The 20,195-nt window shown below is 42.4% G+C and overlaps 1 protein-coding gene across 2 annotated transcripts in view; it reads left to right on the forward strand.

Moving 5' to 3' along the window:
• Positions 1-12,841: 12,841 nt before the first annotated feature.
• STK38L (serine/threonine kinase 38 like) overlaps positions 12,842-20,195 on the forward strand; it is a 61,471-nt gene continuing 54,117 nt past the window's right edge. The window contains exon 1 of one of the 2 annotated variants that reach the window (XM_075899022.1): positions 12,842-13,074. In XM_075899022.1, the coding sequence (XP_075755137.1) occupies positions 12,984-13,074 (91 nt within the window). In that variant the 5' untranslated portion in view covers positions 12,842-12,983. Of the gene's footprint in view, positions 13,075-13,428; positions 13,707-20,195 lie in introns of those variants that run through there. The other variant, XM_014575773.3, reaches the window with a different exon arrangement.

A 20,195-nucleotide genomic window follows, 5' to 3' on the forward strand; every position in this document is an offset into this window, starting at 1 on the left:
GTTGACTGGAGATGCTCTACCCTCAACTCTCTTTGTGCTTCTTGCTGAGGTGAAGTTGATAGGAGAGTGATCAGAAATCCATCTATTGTGATAAATTGACCCCTGCTGAAGGAATGGAGGCCCATATGATCAAAGTTATTTAGACACACAGCTGCCATTGAAATCACTGAGTTAGGTATCAAATAGCTTTGAAGATCTTGGCCTAAGCAAGTTGTCCAAAATGACACATGGTGAGTGGTGGAACAGGAATTCAATCCAAGTCTGCACTGGCCCAAACTTGTGCTCTAACCACTGGGACTGTCCTTGCGCTCCAGCTGTTCTCTGAATAGGGACTGGAACCCTGCCTGAACCCTCAGATTGAAAGTCTGATGTTCAGTTAGTGCTCAATAAAAAAGCATAGGTTCTCTAAGGCCATTGGATGTGTTTGCGGTTCACCACTGTGGTGTTTTGTTACCTTCCATACCACCTGACCTTTGCATAGTGTTATCTGAAATTCAGACTGGCAGAGTTCCTGTTAATGGGTTATCAGGAGGTGGAAAACACTCTCTAAAACTTTATTTGGGACCTAGCTTCATGAAAGGTATTTACTGTGTTTTTATATCAGTGGAGAAACTGTCTGTGTGTGTGTGTGTGTGTGTGTAAAGACTCTGAGGATGTGTTTACACTGCACTGTTATTTCGACATAACTAGCATTATTTCAAAATAACAATGTGAGTGTCTATATAGCCATTATTTAGAAATAATGGACGGCTTATTCTGAAATCTGTGAACCTCATTCTGTGAGGAATAACACCTATTCTGAAATAGCTATTTTGAAATAAGGTGTGTGTAGATGCTCTATTGCTGCTATTTTGAAATAGCCCCTCACCATGGCCATTCTAAGTTATTCCTCCTCAGTGCCTCCTGGGGCTCTAAATCAAGATAGCATGTCTACATTAAGGACTAAGCCTCGGACTAATTTTGAGGCTTCCCTGCAGTGTAGATGTGCTATTTGAAATGAAATATTTTGGAATAACTATTCCGGAATAGCTTATTTCAAAATAAGCATGCAATATAGACATAACTTAAGGTGCTACAGGATTACTCGTGGTTTTTATTCTTACTGTGTCAGCCAATCAGAGTACAATTTTTGTTTGGAGTAGTGAAATGACTAGGAAATTCTGTTTACTTAGAAAATAAAAAATAACTTTCTCAAGCCAAGAAGAACGAATTAAGCATATAGCTCCCACTATTGTTAATCCTCTACTTGTTACTTTCAGTTGGGATCTACTACACTATATTTATGTACTAAAATGTAAATACGTTAAGCACCATGAGTCCTGAATCTCCCTGTATAAGAAACAGAAGACCTGGGCCCTGCTCCATGAAGTATATAATATAGATAATAAAACACTTCAATCTCAAGTTCATGGCTTCACCCTTTCTAACTTTGGCAAGGCTAAAGGAGACAGGCTGAAGATCTGTCAATATTACCAAGCAATGTAGTGAGGACACAAGCCATCCAGAGGGAGCAAATTGGGAACCAGAGGATATTGAGAAAAGGAATCTTATGGGCTGGAGTGGTGGGGAGGGGAGACTGGGACTAGTTGTCAGGGGAGGAAGGCTGATACTGACTGAGCAGAGTGACTGGGACTGGGAGCAGGGATAGAGGATACATATGAGGAGCTGCCAGGATAGATTGGGACTATCTGCATAAGAAAGGTGCAGCTAGTAGGGAGCACTGGGGCAGGAGTAAGACGAGACAATCCAACAAGGAGCTGGGGTCTGGCTAGAAGAACTGGAATCAGCTGGGCCAATAAACTGAGACAAAGCATTAGGGATGGGGAAAACTGAGATGGCTGATAAGCCATGCAAGGGAGACTGAGACTAGTAGTTGTGGGAGGATGAATAGAAAGGACAAGAAGCTAGGGGAACTGGAGCTGTCTGAGGGAAAGGTGTTAGGGTGATTGGGGGAAACTGAGAGTGACTGGGAAAGCAGAGTGGCATGAGCGGCAGGAAAAAGGGAGAGACTGGAACTCTCAGTGAACCGGAGTGAAAAGCTAGGGCTGGCTGAGCAAGGACACTTGCTGACAGGGCTGAAAAGCCAGAGAGATGGAGATTGGGACTGGATAAGGCGTGGAAAATGAGACTGGCAGAAGGAATCTAAGGGTTGCAGGAGAGACAGAACTGGTAGAATGGAGGGGACAGGGCAGATAGGACCAAGAGTGGGGAAATAGAAGAATTGGATCATGAAAGAAGAAAAATCCAAACTCTGCTCTTACTGAACTCAGCCTGGTCCTTCAGAAGCTTGCAGCTTTGAGCATAAGTCAGTGAGCTTTGGGTCAGGTGCAGTGAGAGGGAATGAAGCTGGTGAGGAATCTGAAGAAAAACTAGCAATTAAATAAGCAGCCTTGAACTAGCGTCTCTCTGGATTTCGGTATATTTATTTGTACCTGGTACCAAATGCAGTTTTGATTCAGGAGTCTTTAATTGGAGGATTGGAGTCTGGAGGTTGAAGTCACTGGACAAACAAAACAAAAGCCTATTGTAGGTCTAATTGCAATGAGTTTTGTCATTCCTCTCTTACGCTTCCTGGGCAACAGAGCCAAACAAAAAAAAGTAGCCTCAGTAAGCTTCATGTTTTAATGTTCCCTATGTATAAGGAGATTTTTAGAGGAAAAAATTTCACAAGACTTACATGTGCCTTTGGTTAGCAGAATCATGGGGAGAGGGAAGGTGATCTACAGGATAAGAAAAGGAAAAGACAAGGGGAAAAAATTAGAAGGACTGATCAGCCAAGATAAGTATATAGCAGCTCATTCATTCAAATGATTTGTGCTACAACAAATAGGAAAATATCTTATCTTGCTCCTTAAAGACCCTTCACAAAGGGAGTGGGAAGGACCACAAACACATTAAAAAATAAGAGTTGCCATCTTTGCTGTCTTCATTAGCTCCCCTTCTCAATCATACTAAAAAACTAACTCTCAAATGTACCCTAGTAAGACAGCATCCATGATAAATTTAATGGTTATATCCCTTTGCTACACAACCTCTGAATTGGTGAGGATCAAAGTGTCAACTTGGGAAGACTGCTAACAAAAATTCTAACCTGGGATCATATTCCCTAAATCCAGGAAATAAACTCCCAGTACTTTTATTCACAACTAAAGAAACCATGTTTTGGGCTGTTGCCATCACAAGACAAGTTCTCTCATTTTCATGTGAATGGATGTAAAGGAAATGAGTCTCTCAAAGTATCTTTATGCTCCAGTTTTCCATCTGCCTCTACTACATCAAAGAATTAATGTGATTAAAAAATTGCTTTCTAAATAGTCCCCATATTCTTACACTTTCTAATATGACCTGTCTGCATGCGCAATTGGATGTGGATCCACTATAATACGTAGAGTGTGGAAATGAGGGTCCAAATCCTGCAACAGTATCTGCAGAATTGGGAATTTGTATTTAATAGGGCAGATGGAAACGCTCCAACTAACTAATAATCCTAAATTCCATTTTACAGATGGGAAACTGATGCCCAAGGTCAAACAGGAAGTCCATAGTAGAGCAGGGTCATGAACCCAAGACTTCTACAGACTAAGCCAGAGTGCTAGGTTGGACAATCCTCCCTTTAAAATCCTAATGTAAACATCTTTGTGGTGTCTAATTTTTTAGAACTGCTATTCCCATGTTAAGGCATTAATTATTACAGGACTGCATGCCCTATATGAAATTTCAGAAAGCAATTAGGAGATTTTGACCCATATAAATGGTACTATTAAATGTTAATGGACAAAGTCCAGTGTCTCATGAAAGGTACAGTGACAATGAACCCCGTAGGGAAGGATCTGTAGCAGTAAATGGAAACCAGAAGACCTTTTTGGAAGATCATAATACTCAAAACCGTATTTTTTAAAGATCTTCAGCTTGTCTTTTTAGACCTTATTACTTTTTTTAACGCTGTGCTAGTTAATCAGTTGATTTTCATTTGAAGATTTAAGTCCAAAATTTATCTGAAATGGAACAGAATTGTTTCCCTCTCAGTTCTATTTCATTAGTGAGTCTGATGCTGCATAAAGTTGTTAACTATTCTGTTAGCTGGTAATCACTTTTTCTTCTCCTTGGGAGACAGTGATTGTGCCAAAATCAATATATTCTAGTGTGTGGTTGTGGTGTATTAAAAAATGAAAGGTCTAGTTATATTATTTATGTTGTCAATTGTCTTGGTGTGAGGGAAAATAGAACAAAGGTAAATCTCACAAAACACCAGCCAAGAGGAAAAAGAACAACAGGATGTTTGCAAGCTTAGTGTTGAGAAGAATGCTTGCATGAGTTTCTAACTGTGTCTCTGAAATCTGGGCAAAGCTGGGTGAAAGGAAGAGAATGGCATCCTCCCTGGCTCTTCTCAACTCCAAACAAGCTGCTCCTTATAATAGATTATGCAGATCTTATTATGAATCTTTCTAGACTCTTTTTCCAGGCTTGACCTACAGAAACTTCAGGTGAGCTGTGCGCATGCATGACTGAGGGTACGGCTAGACTACAAGTTTTTGTTGGAAAAAGATACCCAAAACGCGCTCTGCATCTTGTGTACCTTTTTCTAATTCTTTTGTCAGAAGAGGCTTTTCCAATGTTTGGCCCGTCTAGACTGGGACAAATGTCGAGGAAACCCCCTCTTTCGGAAGCGCCCTTCTGCCTTGTAGACAAGGAATACAGGAGCTTCTGAAAGAACACATTTGCTCTTCTGCAAAAAAAAGGAGAAGAGCAAACGTGTTCCCTCTGGTATCCTGAGCCCCTCCCCCCCCCCCCCCCCGAGTCTAGCTGTACCCATCAACTATAAAAGCTTTGTGAACTAAAAGGGTGCTATTGAGAGCCTATCCAAAGAACTGAGAGATGTTTAGTAACAGCATAGTCAAAATCCAAAAGTAGAAGTGTATGTCTTCCCTAATTTAAAAGGCAATATATAGGTTGTTTAGCAAATTCTGAGAAGCTCCCATCTTCACTTTTTTTTAAATTTCATTTATGCTTTATTTTTGGAACATTTTATTTCAAAAGTCCTACAACTGTTCATGGGGTTGTTATGGGGTCTAACCAACTTGCTAATAATGCAGTTCCTCTAAGCCTTAAGCTTTGTTAAATACAAATTTATTATTTCTATAGCTCCATAGGAATGCATGGAGTTTTATTGACACTTTTGACAAGGATCTGGCCACTGGAAGCTTACAGTCTAATACAGTGAAGCTTACAGTCTAATACCAAGGCTAGTGAGTGTGCTGCATGAGTGGCTTTTCTTCATCTCAGTGGGCCACAAGATTGTAATCAGGCATGTGCACTAACCATGACTCCAAGAATAAGATCAGTCTTGGATGTTTTCAATAGGCATCTTGGTCTCCTGGCATCTGGCCACTCCTCCTATTGTTTGCCTCCCCCCCCCCCCCATGTCCCTTGTGCCCAAGGGGGAATTCTTTGTGCTCCGTTCACATTTTTTCCTCACCTTGGGTACGTCTACACTGCAAGGGTTTTCCAGGATACCTCCAGTATCCCAGAAGAACACCACCATGTCCAGGGAACACATTTGCTCTTCTGCTTCTTTTGCAGAAGTGAAAATGCGCTCCTTCGGAAGCCCTGTCTTCCTCATTCCATGAGGAAGAAGGGATCTTCTCAAAGAAGGGGATTTTCTGAAATTTGGCCCAGTGTAGACAGTCCAAATTTTGGAAAAGCCTCTTATAGAAACAAAATCAGAAAAAGGTACACAACACGGAGCACATTCTGTGTAGCTTTTTCCGAAAAAAAAAAAAAAAAGCTGTAATGTAGACCTAGCCCTTGAGTGGAAAAGTACCAAATCCAAAATGGGTTCAGGATCAGATGGCATAGTCACCTGTTTTTGTAAAACCAACCACAGTTTGTTCTTACAGGAAAAACCAAACCATTCACGGGTTATTGAATTGATCACCAAGCCATTAAGTTCCTAAAGTATCATTAATGACTTTTACTAAAATACTTGAATTAATAAACCAGGTTCCCACTTAATATTTCTAACTCCATATACAAGAAAGATACATGTACACAAATAGGATAAGCAGGTTACAACTTTTAAAATGACATGTCACATGACATACGTCACATCAAACATCTTTATTCATAAGCCTATTTTCATAAAGTATGTGGGGGGATGACAGAACACTGTGGCAACTTTGCATTTGTTGAGTTTTGCCTATTGATATTAGTTTTGGTGACACAACTTTGCAGTGTAGACATATCCTAAGATACTGTTCCTGTTCAGGGATCTGTCATGCACTGAAGTTAAAAGGACTATGTGCTGGTTTAAGGGACCATATGGAGAGACAACTTTGCGGAGTTAGGACCTTAAAGTTTATGATTCTAGGTTGTATCAACAGGTGTGTTGTAAGCAAAACTCGTGAAGTCATTCTGCCGCTCTATTCTGCACTAGTTAGGCCTCAGCTGGAGTACTGTGTCCAGTTCTGGGCGCCACATTTCAAGAAAGATGTGGAGAAATTGGAAAGGGTACAGAGAAGAGCGACAAGAATGATTAAAGGTTTAGAGAACATGACCTATGAAGCCAGGCTTCATGAACTGGGCTTGTTTAGTTTGGAAAAAAGAAGATTAAGGGGGGACATGATAGCGGTTTTCAAATATCTAAAAGGGTGTCACAAGGAGGAAGGAGAAAATTTGTTCCTCTTGGTTTCTGAGGACAGGACAAGGAGTAATGGGCTTAAAGTGCAGCAGGGGAGGTTTAGATTGGACATTAGGAAAAAATTCCTAACTGTCAGGGTGGTCAAATATTGGAATAAATTGCCAAGGGAGGTGGTGGAATCTCCCTCTCTGGAGATATTTAAGAACAGGTTAGATAGACATCTGTCAGGGATGGTGTAGACGGAGCTTGATCCTGCCTTGAGGGCGGGGGGCTGGACTCGATGACCTCTCGAGGTCCCTTCCAGTCCTATTATTCTATGATTCTATGATTCTATGATATTTATAGGAGCAATCTCCCTGGCATTCACATCAACACTCTCTGCATTGTCTCAAATGATATAATTTCAGAATGATTTTGGGTGGGTTCTCGCAAGAAAACACTAGCAGTTCAAAAATTTCCTACCTGCAGTTTGCCTCTTTGACACACACCTAGAAGACGCAGTGCAATCTACACTGCACAGACTGCCTGCAGTATTGGGAGTAGTGCAATCTATGCTGTGAAAACCTCCTGCAGTTCTGGGGTTCCTATGTGCTCTGTATGGAACAGTCACGGAGCAGCATGACACAGCACTGACTGCTTCCCTCCCCATTCCCATCACAATGCACTGAAGAGTTAATGAATGAAGGAGCCCAGGAGAAGCACCATCCATGCAAGCTGGACATAAGGGAGTAGATATCGTGCTGAAGCTGTCAGGATATATAGAGCTGGTAGGAGCTAGGTAATGAAGAGGGTTCTGGAGGGCTGGGTGGAAGAAAATGTGTGTGGCAGGATGGGAAAGATTATGGAGCAAGCATATAGGAAAGCCAAGACCTATTTATCTGTATGTACATTTTGCCTTCATCTACAGTTGAATTTTCAAGCTGTAATTCCCACCCCTACTTTGTGGATGAGCAGGGGAAGGTCAAAATTTAGAACCCTGACCAGAAACCATGATTTCTTCTTTTTCATCTATTTTTAAAGGGGTTTCTGACTCATGGTGTTTGTTTGAACTCTTAGGCTACGTCTACACTGGCCCCTTTTCCGGAAGGGGCATGTAAATTTCACCAGTCGTCGTAGGGAAATCCGCGGGGGATTTAAATATCCCCCGCGGCATTTAAATAAAAATGTCCGCCGCTTTTTTCCGGCTTTTAAAAAAGCCGGAAAAGAGCATCTAGACTGGCCCCGATCCTCCGGAAAAAGTGCCCTTTTCCGGAGGGTCTTATTCCTACTTCAAAGAAGGGCACTTCAAAGTAGGAATAAGACCCTCCGGAAAAGGGCACTTTTTCCGGAGGATCGGGGCCAGTCTAGACGCTCTTTTCCGGCTTTTTTAAAAGCCGGAAAAAAGCGGCGGACATTTTTATTTAAATGCCGCGGGGGATATTTAAATCCCCCGCGGATTTCCCTACGACGACTGGTGAAATTTACATGCCCCTTCCGGAAAAGGGGCCAGTGTAGACGTAGCCTTAGGGATGGCACTTCTGCATTGGGTTTTGATCTCCCTCTCTCAACACACACATACATAGTCATGTGGTTTCATTATGGAAATGGGCATGGACCTGCCACTATAATTGTTGTCTCCTTGGGTTTCTTGACAGGCTAGGGCTCTCTGCAGAGACAGCCTGTCCATTGGTGCTAATTCTAGCCTCCTCACTTAAGCTCCCTTGCAGCGCAGCTCCATTGGAGTCATCGTGCCTGTCCCTGGGACATTGGCATGTGAGGAGAAAGGGGCAAGTCTCATCCTCCCTCCCCCTCCTTCTGTTCTAAAATCTGATTTGTCAATTTTATATGTGTTCCCTTTTTTTATTGTATCCCTTTGGTATATATGGTCATGCCAATTTTCTTCCACAATTTGATCTGAGGAAGTGGGTCTGGCCTACGAAAGTTCATCATCTAATAAACCATCTTGCTAGTCTTTAAAGTGTTGCATAGTTCTGTCTTTTGTTTCATTAGGAAAGCTGTCACAGCCTGAGGATGTATTTTTTTAACTAATTTTCAATGGCCCCAGGAATGTAATAATGTATATTCTCTCTCTGGCCTGGAATATTCTTCCCTGCTGGCCAGCCTCCTTCAAGTGGCTCATGGACCTGTAGAAGAGGCTTCTGTATGTTTTGGATTGGGGGTTGTGGAGTTGTGAGAAACCCCCAACATGTGAGTAACAGTTGATCAGGAACTAAAATAGACACACGCTTCAAAGGGGTGGCCGAGTTAGTCTGTAACAGGAAAAGCTTAAATGACAAATAGACTAGTAGCACCTTAAAGAATAACAAAACATGTAGATGGTATCATGAACTTTCATGGGATCAACCCAAATAGACACATTAGTCAGAGGAGCAGGGAACAGGATCTAACAAAGTTGTGTCATTTGGTTTGTTTACTTTTTGCATAAATCTTGTTCTGTTTTTAATTTTTTTAAAAAATCTTAGGAGCATGAAGTCACGTAGATGGATGCAGGCGGAAGACAGGTTGAAAACAGTGATTTTTAGTAAGGGAAAGGGAGAGGTTCCTTGTGGTTTATGGATGCTGTTACATTCACAGAGTAGTGTGGCAAGAACATGGCGCTAATGAGATGTGGTGTGCTAAGGAAGGAGACAAGGGCTGACATGTGGATAGGGGCAGTGTTGGATAGTCCTGAAAGAGAATAAGAAAGATTATTCTTCATAATGAATACAGTTATCTAAAATATGTTGGTATTTTTTATTAAAGCAGTTCTTTAATACAGATTTTCTTCATTCCACCATCATTTTCTACCTGGGAGTCCAAAGCAAAAGTCTCTCTCTTTCTTTTTCCAGTATTTTAAAAGACATGTGCTGACTATATTTCCTGAGTAACAGAGCTTCTTAAGACTACATTACAGTAATTTAGTTATTTTGGTAACATTTCTGTACAACAACCTATATGTATACTAGCTTAAGGAAAAGACCATGCACTAAATAAGTCTTCAGCAGGTCCCAAAGGATTTTCTTCAAAGAGAACTCAGGAAGAGGAATATTATCAGAGATGATGATGTTTAAGTGAACTTTAGTGTATGAAAGTTATAATCACTTAGAAAAATAATCAAATTTGTCACATCTTAAACTCCTGCATGAAGAATTTGATATTCCTGTGCCAGGAACAACAAAGTTATGTTTCTTTGAATCCCATTGCAGAGGTGGAAGCCAAGCCAGCAATTACACTTGCTTATGAAGCATTTCCCCCTACTTACAAAGGAAAAATGTCATTTGGATTGCTTTTAAAACTGGCAAAACATTGATTTTTTTTGGAAGGTTTCTTGCGAATTGCTAAGACATTGAGGATATGAGCTTATACTTTCTAAGGTGACTAAAGTAATTTCCTTGATATTTTGTTAAGTTGAATGATTTACTTTTGTTCTGTAGAGGCTATGAACATATGAGCAAGGTTTTCGTGTATCTAGATTTCATTAATATAACAATCTCTGCTCTCAGGAAAGTACAAACTGTGGGAAGAGGTAAGAACTGTGCATTTCTAATGCCATTTTTGGTGTGGTTTACTTGCTGTTAATTGGATTGTCTTTCAAGTGTCTGTTAAAGATTTCTAGAGAAATAAGACTGGCATTTTGTATTTTGTCATCAGTCTAAAGATATACAATAAATAAATTCAGGGCTCAGATTAGGAGACAGGATAAAAAGTCCATCTTTCTAAAAGCTTGTGGTTTGTTTGCCTAAATATGAAGCAAGATCCTGCAAACAATTGTGTAATTTATGCACGTGAGTAATAATATAGAAATTATTGGGATTAGTCAAATTACTCACTTAAGTGTCTGCAAGAGTAGGCCCAAGATATGTTTTAACTAGTTCATTCAAATATGAGACATTGGGTGTGAGACATAACCACATGTGCTCTTTTGTAAATGTGCACACACTACCTATTTATATGAACAGGATCTACCTTCATGATTTAGATTTTGAGAGACCGTCTCCTATATGAAATCTCAGTGGAGTAGCCATGTTGTTCTGTAACTTTAAAAACAATGAGTGATCCTGTGGCAATTTAGAGACTAACCAAAATATAGAGAATCATGAGCTTTCATGAGCAAACCCCACTTCGTCAGTCTCCTGTATGGTTCATTGTGGTGCATTTGTGATCTTAAATATTTTTTCTTGCTTCCTGTATGGTTTGGATCCTGCAAATGCCCATATGCTTAACTTCACTCCAATTAGTAGTCTCATTTAAATTAACTGGAGTAGAGTCAGTCCCACTGCGGGAGCAGGTCCTAGGTGCTCTTTGCAAATGTAAAATTCCAAAATCAAAACAAAGCATGCCCGAGTTTCAATGGAAAATTGTAAATGTTTTCAAAGGGAGGCAAAAATAGGAGAACTGAAATAGTAATTTCTTTATCTGAGTCAAGCTGATGTTGAAATCAGAAGTTTATTGTTAAAGGTATTTTAAACAAGAATTTAAAATTCATCTAAGCTTTTTCATTATATACTTAACAAATTGTGCTTTTTCTAAAATGAGAGGGCTTAGATTTTATTTGTTTTTGTAGCCAAATGGACATGTGATGCATTGGACCATTAGCTTTTTCTTTTCATTTAAAAAAAAAAAAAAAGCCTCACCACCCTCCTTTCAAAACTCAGTAATTTTCCACTGGCGAAACAACTGTTCAGTGTCTGCCATCTGCTGTGCTGGCAGAACCCAATGGAGCAGCAGCAGCAAGTTGGGAACTGTAATATCATGCTGTGAATGTTCATTCAGCTTTCATTGTCACAGCTGGTGCTCATCTTTTACACTAACTCCAGCATCCTTTAGGTGATGACATTTGAAGGACATTAGCAGCAAAGTATTAAGGAGGTGAAATCTAATTGGTGAGGGGAAGTTGATCACAATAGATAGCCCTATCCAATATTTTTTTCTAGAAGAGCTGTTTTCTATTCTCCTGTTTCTTACCATCATTTGTAAAGATTTTTAAAAGACTTCTGCCCACAAGGGACTGCTCTGGGAAAATACTGCTACTCCGGAAATATCAGGTTTCTATTTTGTATTTGCTGACTTCTGAGAACAAGCCTTTTTCTTTCTTGCTGATTCTTCTGAAATTTCATATCTACTCATCCAACGTAAGTAAGTAGGTGTCATTTTCTGCTGAAAATTAGAGAGTGCAACTTCTCCATTTTCAGTCCCTCCAAAAAATCAAAATAAAAATGTACTGATTTTTTAGACTTTTGACATGTCAGATGGACCAAAAACATTTCTGAAAACCACATTTCTGAAAAGTGATTCATATAGATTTATCCCTATGATCAATCAGAGATTGTTGAACTCAGTTACTCTGCCCATGCAGATCAGCTTGGACTGTAGGATCTCTGGGACATGAACAATACCTTGAAGTGCAGGTAGCACATTCCTCTCGCTACGTTAATAATCAAATAAATGAAACGGTGACAGTTGAAATGGATTGGGGTGACCATATTTTTGTGACTGTCCTGATTTTATCGGGACAGGCTATTTGGGGCTTTGCCTTACATCGCGGCTTGTTATCCCCCACCCTCCCCCCGCCCTGATTTTTCATATTAACTATTTGGTTACTCTAACTGGGCCAATTAAATAAATCCTCATGGATGAGCAATGAAAGTGTACAGGATCTTAATGAAGGTAAAGGGTTTGAAGACCACAACATTTGGTCCATTAAACCTAAGGTACAACTGTATAAGGGGCATGTATTATTTTAAAGAACCCAACGCCTGACCTACGCGCCCCTATTTTGAGACCTCTCTGCATTTCCCAGTCCTGCGTTGGGCAGTTTGCGGGGTTCATCAAGAAGTGCGGCTTAAAAACCACCCCCCCAAACACCGGTGCTTGGGTTGTCTGAACGCAGCAGAAACGCGGGCCAGATCCGGGGCGGGTGCGGAGCAGCACCGTAGCCCTTCGGCGGCCAGTGGAGCGAGGATGAATGACACGGGCGGAGGGGGCTGGCGCACGGGACGTTCAGAGAGGGGGCGGCCGGAGACACAGGCGGGCGAGCCCCCGGCGCCGCCTCGGGACAGGGCGCTGGGCTGCAGCCAGCCCGGCCGGGCGCGCGCCGTCCTGCCAGGGGAGCAGCGCCGGGGGCGCGGCAGCAGCTGGTCTCGCTGCACGCGGGAGAGGGGGCGGGCGGGAGAGGCGCAGCGCGCGCGGCAGGAGAGCGGCGAGGACTTCAGTGCGCACGGGGCTGTCACAGGCCGCCCTCGCCTCCCCGCTCCGCCAGCCAATCGCCTCCCCGCTCCGCCGGCGCCCCGAGCTCTCGCGAGAGCTGGCTAGTAAACATCCCTCCGCTCAGCGCCCTCCCGCTGCGGCCGCCCTCCCCCCTGCCTGCATGAGCGGCCCAGGGGAGGGAAGGGCGCGCGCGGAGCGGGGCTGCAGCGGGCAGTGCGGGGACGCGGCAGCCGGCGGCCAGGCGCAGGGAGGTGAGTGCTGCGGGGCGCCCTGGTCTCTGCCCGGGGACGGGCCCTGCAGCTCCGGCCGGGGGAAGGCGCCTCTGCCTGGCTGGGTGCAGCGCGATGGATCCTGCATTGGGGACTGCACGTACCCCCCCCCCCCCCCCCGGCGCGCGCACACACACAGCCCCCACCGGCGCGAGGCAGCGCTCGCAGCCACCTTCATTCCCCGCCAGGAGGGTGTCGCGGCGCGCGGCTGCTGGAGCGAGACCCCCCCCCCCCCCCCGCGAGGGGACAGGACGAGAGGGATCCGCTCTGGAGAGGAACAAAGCCTGGCCTGGCCTCTCTCCCCTGCCGCGGGGCCGCAGCCTGTGGGGCCCGGGGGCCTCTGCGTGAGGGGTAATAGATACACGCGGGGAGGTGAGGTGTCTCCCTGCGGGCAGGGTCTTTCTCTGGGAAGGAGCGGCCCGGCTGTGCAGTCCATTGAATGAGCTGAGATTTCTCTCTTTAAAAAAAAAAAAAAAAAAAAAAAAGTGTCGAGTGAGGTTTTAAATCTTACCGAATCAGCCACCTCAAAAAGTCATCCCCGCCAGAGGGAGAGCTGCTCAACCTTCTCACTAAGGGGTTCTCCCTGCTCTAGACTTCAGCTTTCAACTTGGCAGGTTTGTTCTTCGTGTTCTTCCCCCTCCCACCTCCCCGTGCCCGAAATCCTGAGGCTAGTTAGAGTCTCCAGCGCTTGAGTTGAAGGACAGTTTTTAAATGAAAGACTTTTACAGCAGAACTCCTTTTTCAGTAGTGTGACAAGCTTTAAAATCCTGCCTTTAAAATTCATCCAGATTGGTGACAGATACTCCCCGAAAGGCTGAAGGGTAAACAGATTTTTGGTTTAGGAATATCCTGTCCTGTTCTGAAGTGCCAGATGAATCCCTAAGGCTGAACCATTTTAAAAAAAAGAGAGAACCGGTTTATATGGCCAGATCAACAACCCATTGAAGTTAGTGGGAACCTCTTGCTTGACTTCAGTGGGTTTTGGATCAGGCCTGTAGCGTGGCAGCTTTGCTTCTTGCTTGGTTTGTATTTTTAACTGAACTAAAGTAGCATTGATTAGGATCAAAGTTAAAATGCATGCAGAAGTAAGAAGAGTCTTGTACATGCTGTAAATCTTGTTTTAAAAAATCTTAAATAAATTAACCTTTGGGTTAGAACAGTATATTTCAGATGCTTGCTGTCCATTGTTCTTTGTCTTTTGTTTTAAATACCTTGTTTTGGTGTAGACTGCAGGTTTTCAAATTGCCTGACTGTAGATAAATCTTGTTTTGGAGTGTATATCACATTAAAAATATTGCTTTGATTTGCTGTGCATACTCTATGATGCGCCTCTCACAATAAGCAGAAATGTTAAATTGTTGCCTCCTCTCCATTCCAGAAGTACAATGTGTGACAGTTTTTATTTAGAGCAATAACACAAGTGCTTAGACATTTTACTATCTATCTTAGTGGTGAATGTTGGCCATGCTCTGTTCTCTCTAAAATTGAGAGAGGTTATTTAAATATGAAGCTGGTTGACAAACTTCTGAAACTGTATGATGACAGAAGTATGATAAGCCTGTAAATGATTGGGGGGGAGGGGCAAGAGTTCCTTCTTTAAATACAGTATTCATCAACATAAAGAGTGCGCTGTAATGATATGGTAAATTATTTGATTTTTATCCCCCCCAGAAGAGGTTTTGTGTATCTTAGGGTAATGATAGTTGACATACGTCAAACATACACAAAATCACTTAAAATCTTCTCTCGTTACTTACTCATTTTAATGTACAACTATATTTAGAAAAGATGTGCCTTCAACAGTAATTGTATTGCAGTACTATAAAAATACGAGGTTGATAAATAACTAACAGAAGTTAAGTTCTTTAAGATGCACTATGGCAAGATTTTTAAAAGGGATTGATAACTGCATCACTATTAAAAACTGTATTAGCTGTGCAAAGTAAAATAACAGTGAGGGTGATTAAATCTTCTGGTTCAAGGCATAAGCTGAAGTTCTGGGAAAAATCAATTCCTACACCTGTATAACACAGTACACTTGACAAGGAGAGGGGTATACATCTCAGGGATGTAAAATCTCATTTAACTGGCTAATTCTTTAACCAATTAGCCATATTGTTTAATGGGTTAACTGATTAAAAGGGGTGAGCAGGGGCAGCCCCGCCCCCCTCCCCCCCCCCCCCCCCCCGCCCACTGCTGGGCTGGAAATCCTGCCATTCTCTGCTACAGGCAGGGCTGCTCCATCCCGGGCTCAGGCAGGACCTACACCATCTGGGACACTGGAGCAGCCCCTGCCTGTGGGGTACCCTGGAAGGGGCTGCTCTGGCTGGCCAAGTTGCTCCACAGGCAGGGGCTGCTTTGGCATCCCGGCCAGAGCAGCCTCTGCCTGCGGGGCACCCTGGCAGGAGCTGCTCCTGTCCCTAGCTCCAGCGGTTAACCAATCCTACAGATTTCACTTTTTAGTTTGTGTTAACTCATATGCAGTTCAGCCAGATAACATCCGATTTTTAGGAAATGAATGGAGCTGAACTTAATGTTGTTGCTAACAGCTTGAGTCAATTACCAGGTAACACTACTGTTACTTGGCACACTCATTCTCCAAGCACGTTACCAGTATTAACTCACTAAACCTTACCCCACTGCCTACAGAGGGAAAGAGCATATGCTGCCATGAAAAGGCCCACTTACTGCCACAGTTACTCCACTTTCCCTGATAGCTATGTATGGTACTTAGGCACTTGGGGTGTGTCTAAACTACATGGCTCCATCGATGGAGCCATATAGATTAGACTGATGGCAAAGGGAAATGAAGCCGCAATTTAAATAATCGCGGCTTCATTTAAACTTAAATGGCTGCCGCGCTGAGCCGACAAATAGCTGATCAGCTGTTTGTTGGCTCAGTGCGCTAGTCTGGATGCTCCCGCGCCCACCTGGAAGCCCTTTATCGACCTCCTCGTGGGATGAGGTTTACTGGGAGTTTGATAAAGGGTTTTCATGTTGGCAGGGGAGTGTCCAGACTAGAGTGCTGAGCCAACAAACAGCTGATCAGCTGTTTATTATTTAAATCGCGGCTTCATTTCCCTTTGCCAAACAAACAAATCTACATGGCTCCGTCAACAGAGCCATGTAGTTTAGACACGCCCTTGGAGATGACATGAGGGGAAGGCACAGGTATGCCTAGTATCTCCTAGCAAGTCTGGTTCTTGCCTGAGTAACCTGAACATTCCTTAAAGGGAGTTACACAACCAGCACTGAACTCTTCCCCCTCTAGCTCCAAAGGAAAGAAGACAGGACTGACCACTGGATTTAAGACTTCTTGCTGCACACTCTCTTTCTAAGACACTCTGGAAGGGTATTGGAAGGAGGAAATGCCCCAGCTATAGTAGTCAGGTGAATGTGGTGGATCCCAAGTTGAAATCTTCCTCTGAGGTTTTTGTGACTGGGATGGGAGAGAAAGAGGGAGACTCATCTCACAATGCAACAGCTCCTTAAAAATAAAACAGTTGTGAAACCCAATCCCAGCCCGTCTGACTCACTAGAATCTGATCGGGGTTAGTGCAACTTGAGCCCAACATCGGTCCAATCGTGAAAGTATTGTCTGGTCCACCTAAAAATTTGATTTAGTTTTAGTATGTGGTGTGACAGTAACATACACTGTTTTCATTCATAACTCTTTGGGTAACATTAACCCAACTGTATTTTTTGAGGTAGTCACCATTTCTTGAGGTTAAAGGCCAACGAGTTGCACTGCTAGGCTCTGCAACTTGTGTGTGGTGTTATTTAGAGCTTGGTGATGCAGGAAAGAAGAGTAAGTGAACTCAGTTACAAGGTGGTGACGTGTGTGCATATAACACACATTTTTATCAGCCATAGTTGTGGAAGAGAGAAAACAAAGTCTGTGTATGAATGGTGGTTCTGCTCTGAAAATGTAATTTGCTCAGCATCGAACTCTTGCACAGAAAAGTCAGAGATTTTTAAGATGAAAATGAGCTTTTCTACTGGATACTGAACAAGCAGACAGCATTGAAAGAGTTGGCTGTTACTAAGACATGTGATGGCCAACTGTTGACACAAGCTACCCTTTAATGCAGTTGTGACTCTTAGTTTGCAGATGTTTGTTTAGCAAATACACTCTGAAGGAATTATTTCCTAGGACTGGTGTCTTTTCTCGCAGAGCAGCTGCGTGTCCTAGAAAGCAACGTGTGTTCAGCTGCATTCACACTGTTAAGAGAAGTTAACAGGGGAAGGGAAGAAGGAATTTTCATCACTAGCTTCACCCTTTTGCAACGTCCTGCACGTACACTTTTATAGCAAGGTTTTCTTTGCCCTTGGTTGCCCAGCTGTGGTGGTAGAATGTTCTGACTGAACAACTGGCACAACGTTCCTCATGATTGACCTGTCGTATTTCATTTCTGTAAATTGAAAGTTTTCTTGTCTCTAAAGAAACTTTCTCCTTGCTAAATTAAGCTTCCCCTTTGTGCTTAAAATAATTTGTTCCTTTCATCACTTGAAATTCATCCAGGTATGGCTCTTGGTTTCTGATAAATTTATAAAAAACCCGAGTAAATCTGCTTTGTGCATGTGTTTGTGAGGAGGAGAGGGAATCTCTCATACATTCAGGTACACTAAAAAAAAATTAAAATGGCAAACAGCTGTTTAGAACTAGTTTTAAGGCTTATTCAAGGCTAAGTGTTATGGTCAGAATAAATCACTCAAAACTGTCTTGTTCTCTTCATTCCCTTCAGGCCACTGTCAGACAGGATGCTGGGCTAGATTGCCCATTGGTCTGATCCACTATGACTGTTCTTTTGTTCTTATATAATAACCACTGTATAGGAAAACAGAATTAATGGGATTAAAAATTGACTTGTATTTTTCAAAAGTTTGTATGAATAAATACGGGGGATGGAGCTGTCCAATTTAGGATTATAATATCCTCACCTACTAATCGGTTTGATCCCTTAAATCCTTTGCATGTGAATCTTCCATAGCTTCAGCATAAGTTCTACAAATGGGGTGAAATTGTAGACCCAATTAAGTTTAATGGCAACACTTCAACTAACTTCAGATAAGAGCAGGATTTTACCCAAGATCTGTTACTACTCCGATTAAGTTGTTCAGATATCACAATGAGGAGTTTGGTATAAACACTATTCCTTGATTTATTGTTTTGTACTATGGGATCAAGCCACTTTGTGTTAGGTGCTGTTAAAACACATTCAGAGACTCAGTTCCTATCCTGAGAGCTTACAGCCAGCCTACTGTCTTGCAAACACTTGTTTAACTTTAACCATGTGACTTAGTTTCATTGGGAATTAATCATCTACAATGGACTTGGCTTGTTTATATAAAAATTTGTTTCTACCAATTTCCTCTTTATTTCAGGTTGCCTTTCTGTTGTTTTTTAGTTTTGATAAACATGGAAGTTTTTTACACTTGGTGGCCCTATTCAGATGGTGTAAAGTTAATGTGTATTGTCATAAGTCTTCACAGAGTGTGGGCCTCAAAAGGATACCAGTGATTGCCAAGGAGGGGTACATCTACACAGCAGAGCTGAAGTAGGAATAAACTACGCAAACTGAGCTACATCAATTGCGTAGTTTATGTCGAAATAGCTTAGTTTTGCTTTTGATGCTGTCTTCACAGCATGAAGCTGAAGGAAGAATACTTTTCCTTCTACTTTCATTACTCCTCTTGAAACCAGGGTTACAGGAGTCAGAGTAAGAAGTCCTCCAGCTTGAGATTATTCCTAAATAAAGGCTGGCAGTGTAGATGCACAGTTATTTCGGAATAATGCCACTATGCAGACATAGCTGAAGAGAGTGGGATACAATCACATGTATTCAAACATTTTCAGTTTTAAAAATAATTAGGTTCCATTTAATCTCATGACAGTATAACCATTCTTGACTAGCTGATTGAAAGGATTTTATTAATTTTGGAGAGTCAGAGATAGCTTGCATAATTAGCCAGTTTATAGTAATTTTAAAAAGTGATGTTTTGAATGCATATAAGATTTTAAAAATCTAATTTATTTTTCATGATTTATACTGTTTACTTTTGTCAGATCTGGCAGAGAAAGAAAATAGCTTTGTTTACATTGCAAGAAAATATTTTATTTTGCTTTATTTTTAAGTTTCCATTGGAACTCTTAATTTCTTTTCTTTCTTTTCAAACATTTCCTGGAAGACTTACAATGATATGTTGGGTTACATTTGACCTGATGGTGTATCTTCTACATGCTTGAGAATGTCTTTCTTCTGGCCAGAAAATTACAGGAGACCATGAATGGGGTTTAAATAGGCCATAACTTTATTCACTTAAACGAGGGTGGGGAACTTTTTTTTTGGGTCGTGGGCCACTGACTCATAGAAAAATCAGTCAGGAGCTGTGCAAAAGTGAGAAGGAGAAGCAAACCAAAAAAGAAAAGCATCTCACTGACCCATGCTTTCCTCATACACCAGGCTCGTGGATTTTGTGGCTCACCCCTAGGCTCTGGGGTGGGGTCAAAACGAGGGGTTCAGTGTATGAAAGGGAGCGGGTTGCAAGGAAGGAGGCTTGGATTGTGGGGTCTGGGTGGAGGACAAGTGCAGGAGCGGGCTGGGAGGGGAGTCCTAAGTCTCAGGGGCCATATCCAGGCAAGGCTGGGGCCGCACCCTGACTTAAACTATCTGGAAATAGTGATAGAGATGTAGCCGTGTTAGTCTGGTGTAGCTGAAACAAAATACAGGACTATGTAGCACTTTAAAGACTAACAAGATGGTTTATTAGATGATGAGCTTTGATGGTTTATTTGATCTGAGGAAGTGGGTCTGGCCCACGAAAGCTCATCATCTAATAAACCATCTTGTTAGTCTTTAAAGTGCTACATAGTCCTGTATTTTGTTTCATCTGGAAATACTCATCAATAAATCATATAGCGAAGGCCATCATTACTGCCTCAGTCGTTTCCACTTATTGGGAGAGGGCTGACAGCAGCCCTCTCTTCTCAACTTGGACCCTGCCAGCCTGGAACCTAACTGCCTTTCCCTCATATGAGGTAAAGCAGCTGGAAGAGGAGCAGGCTTCAGCTCCCAGTTGTACCAGAGATGTTAGGAGCTCTG

The sequence above is a fragment of the Pelodiscus sinensis genome, chromosome 1 (assembly GCF_049634645.1).
Source record: "Pelodiscus sinensis isolate JC-2024 chromosome 1, ASM4963464v1, whole genome shotgun sequence".
In the NCBI taxonomy this organism is placed as follows: Eukaryota; Metazoa; Chordata; order Testudines; family Trionychidae; genus Pelodiscus; species Pelodiscus sinensis.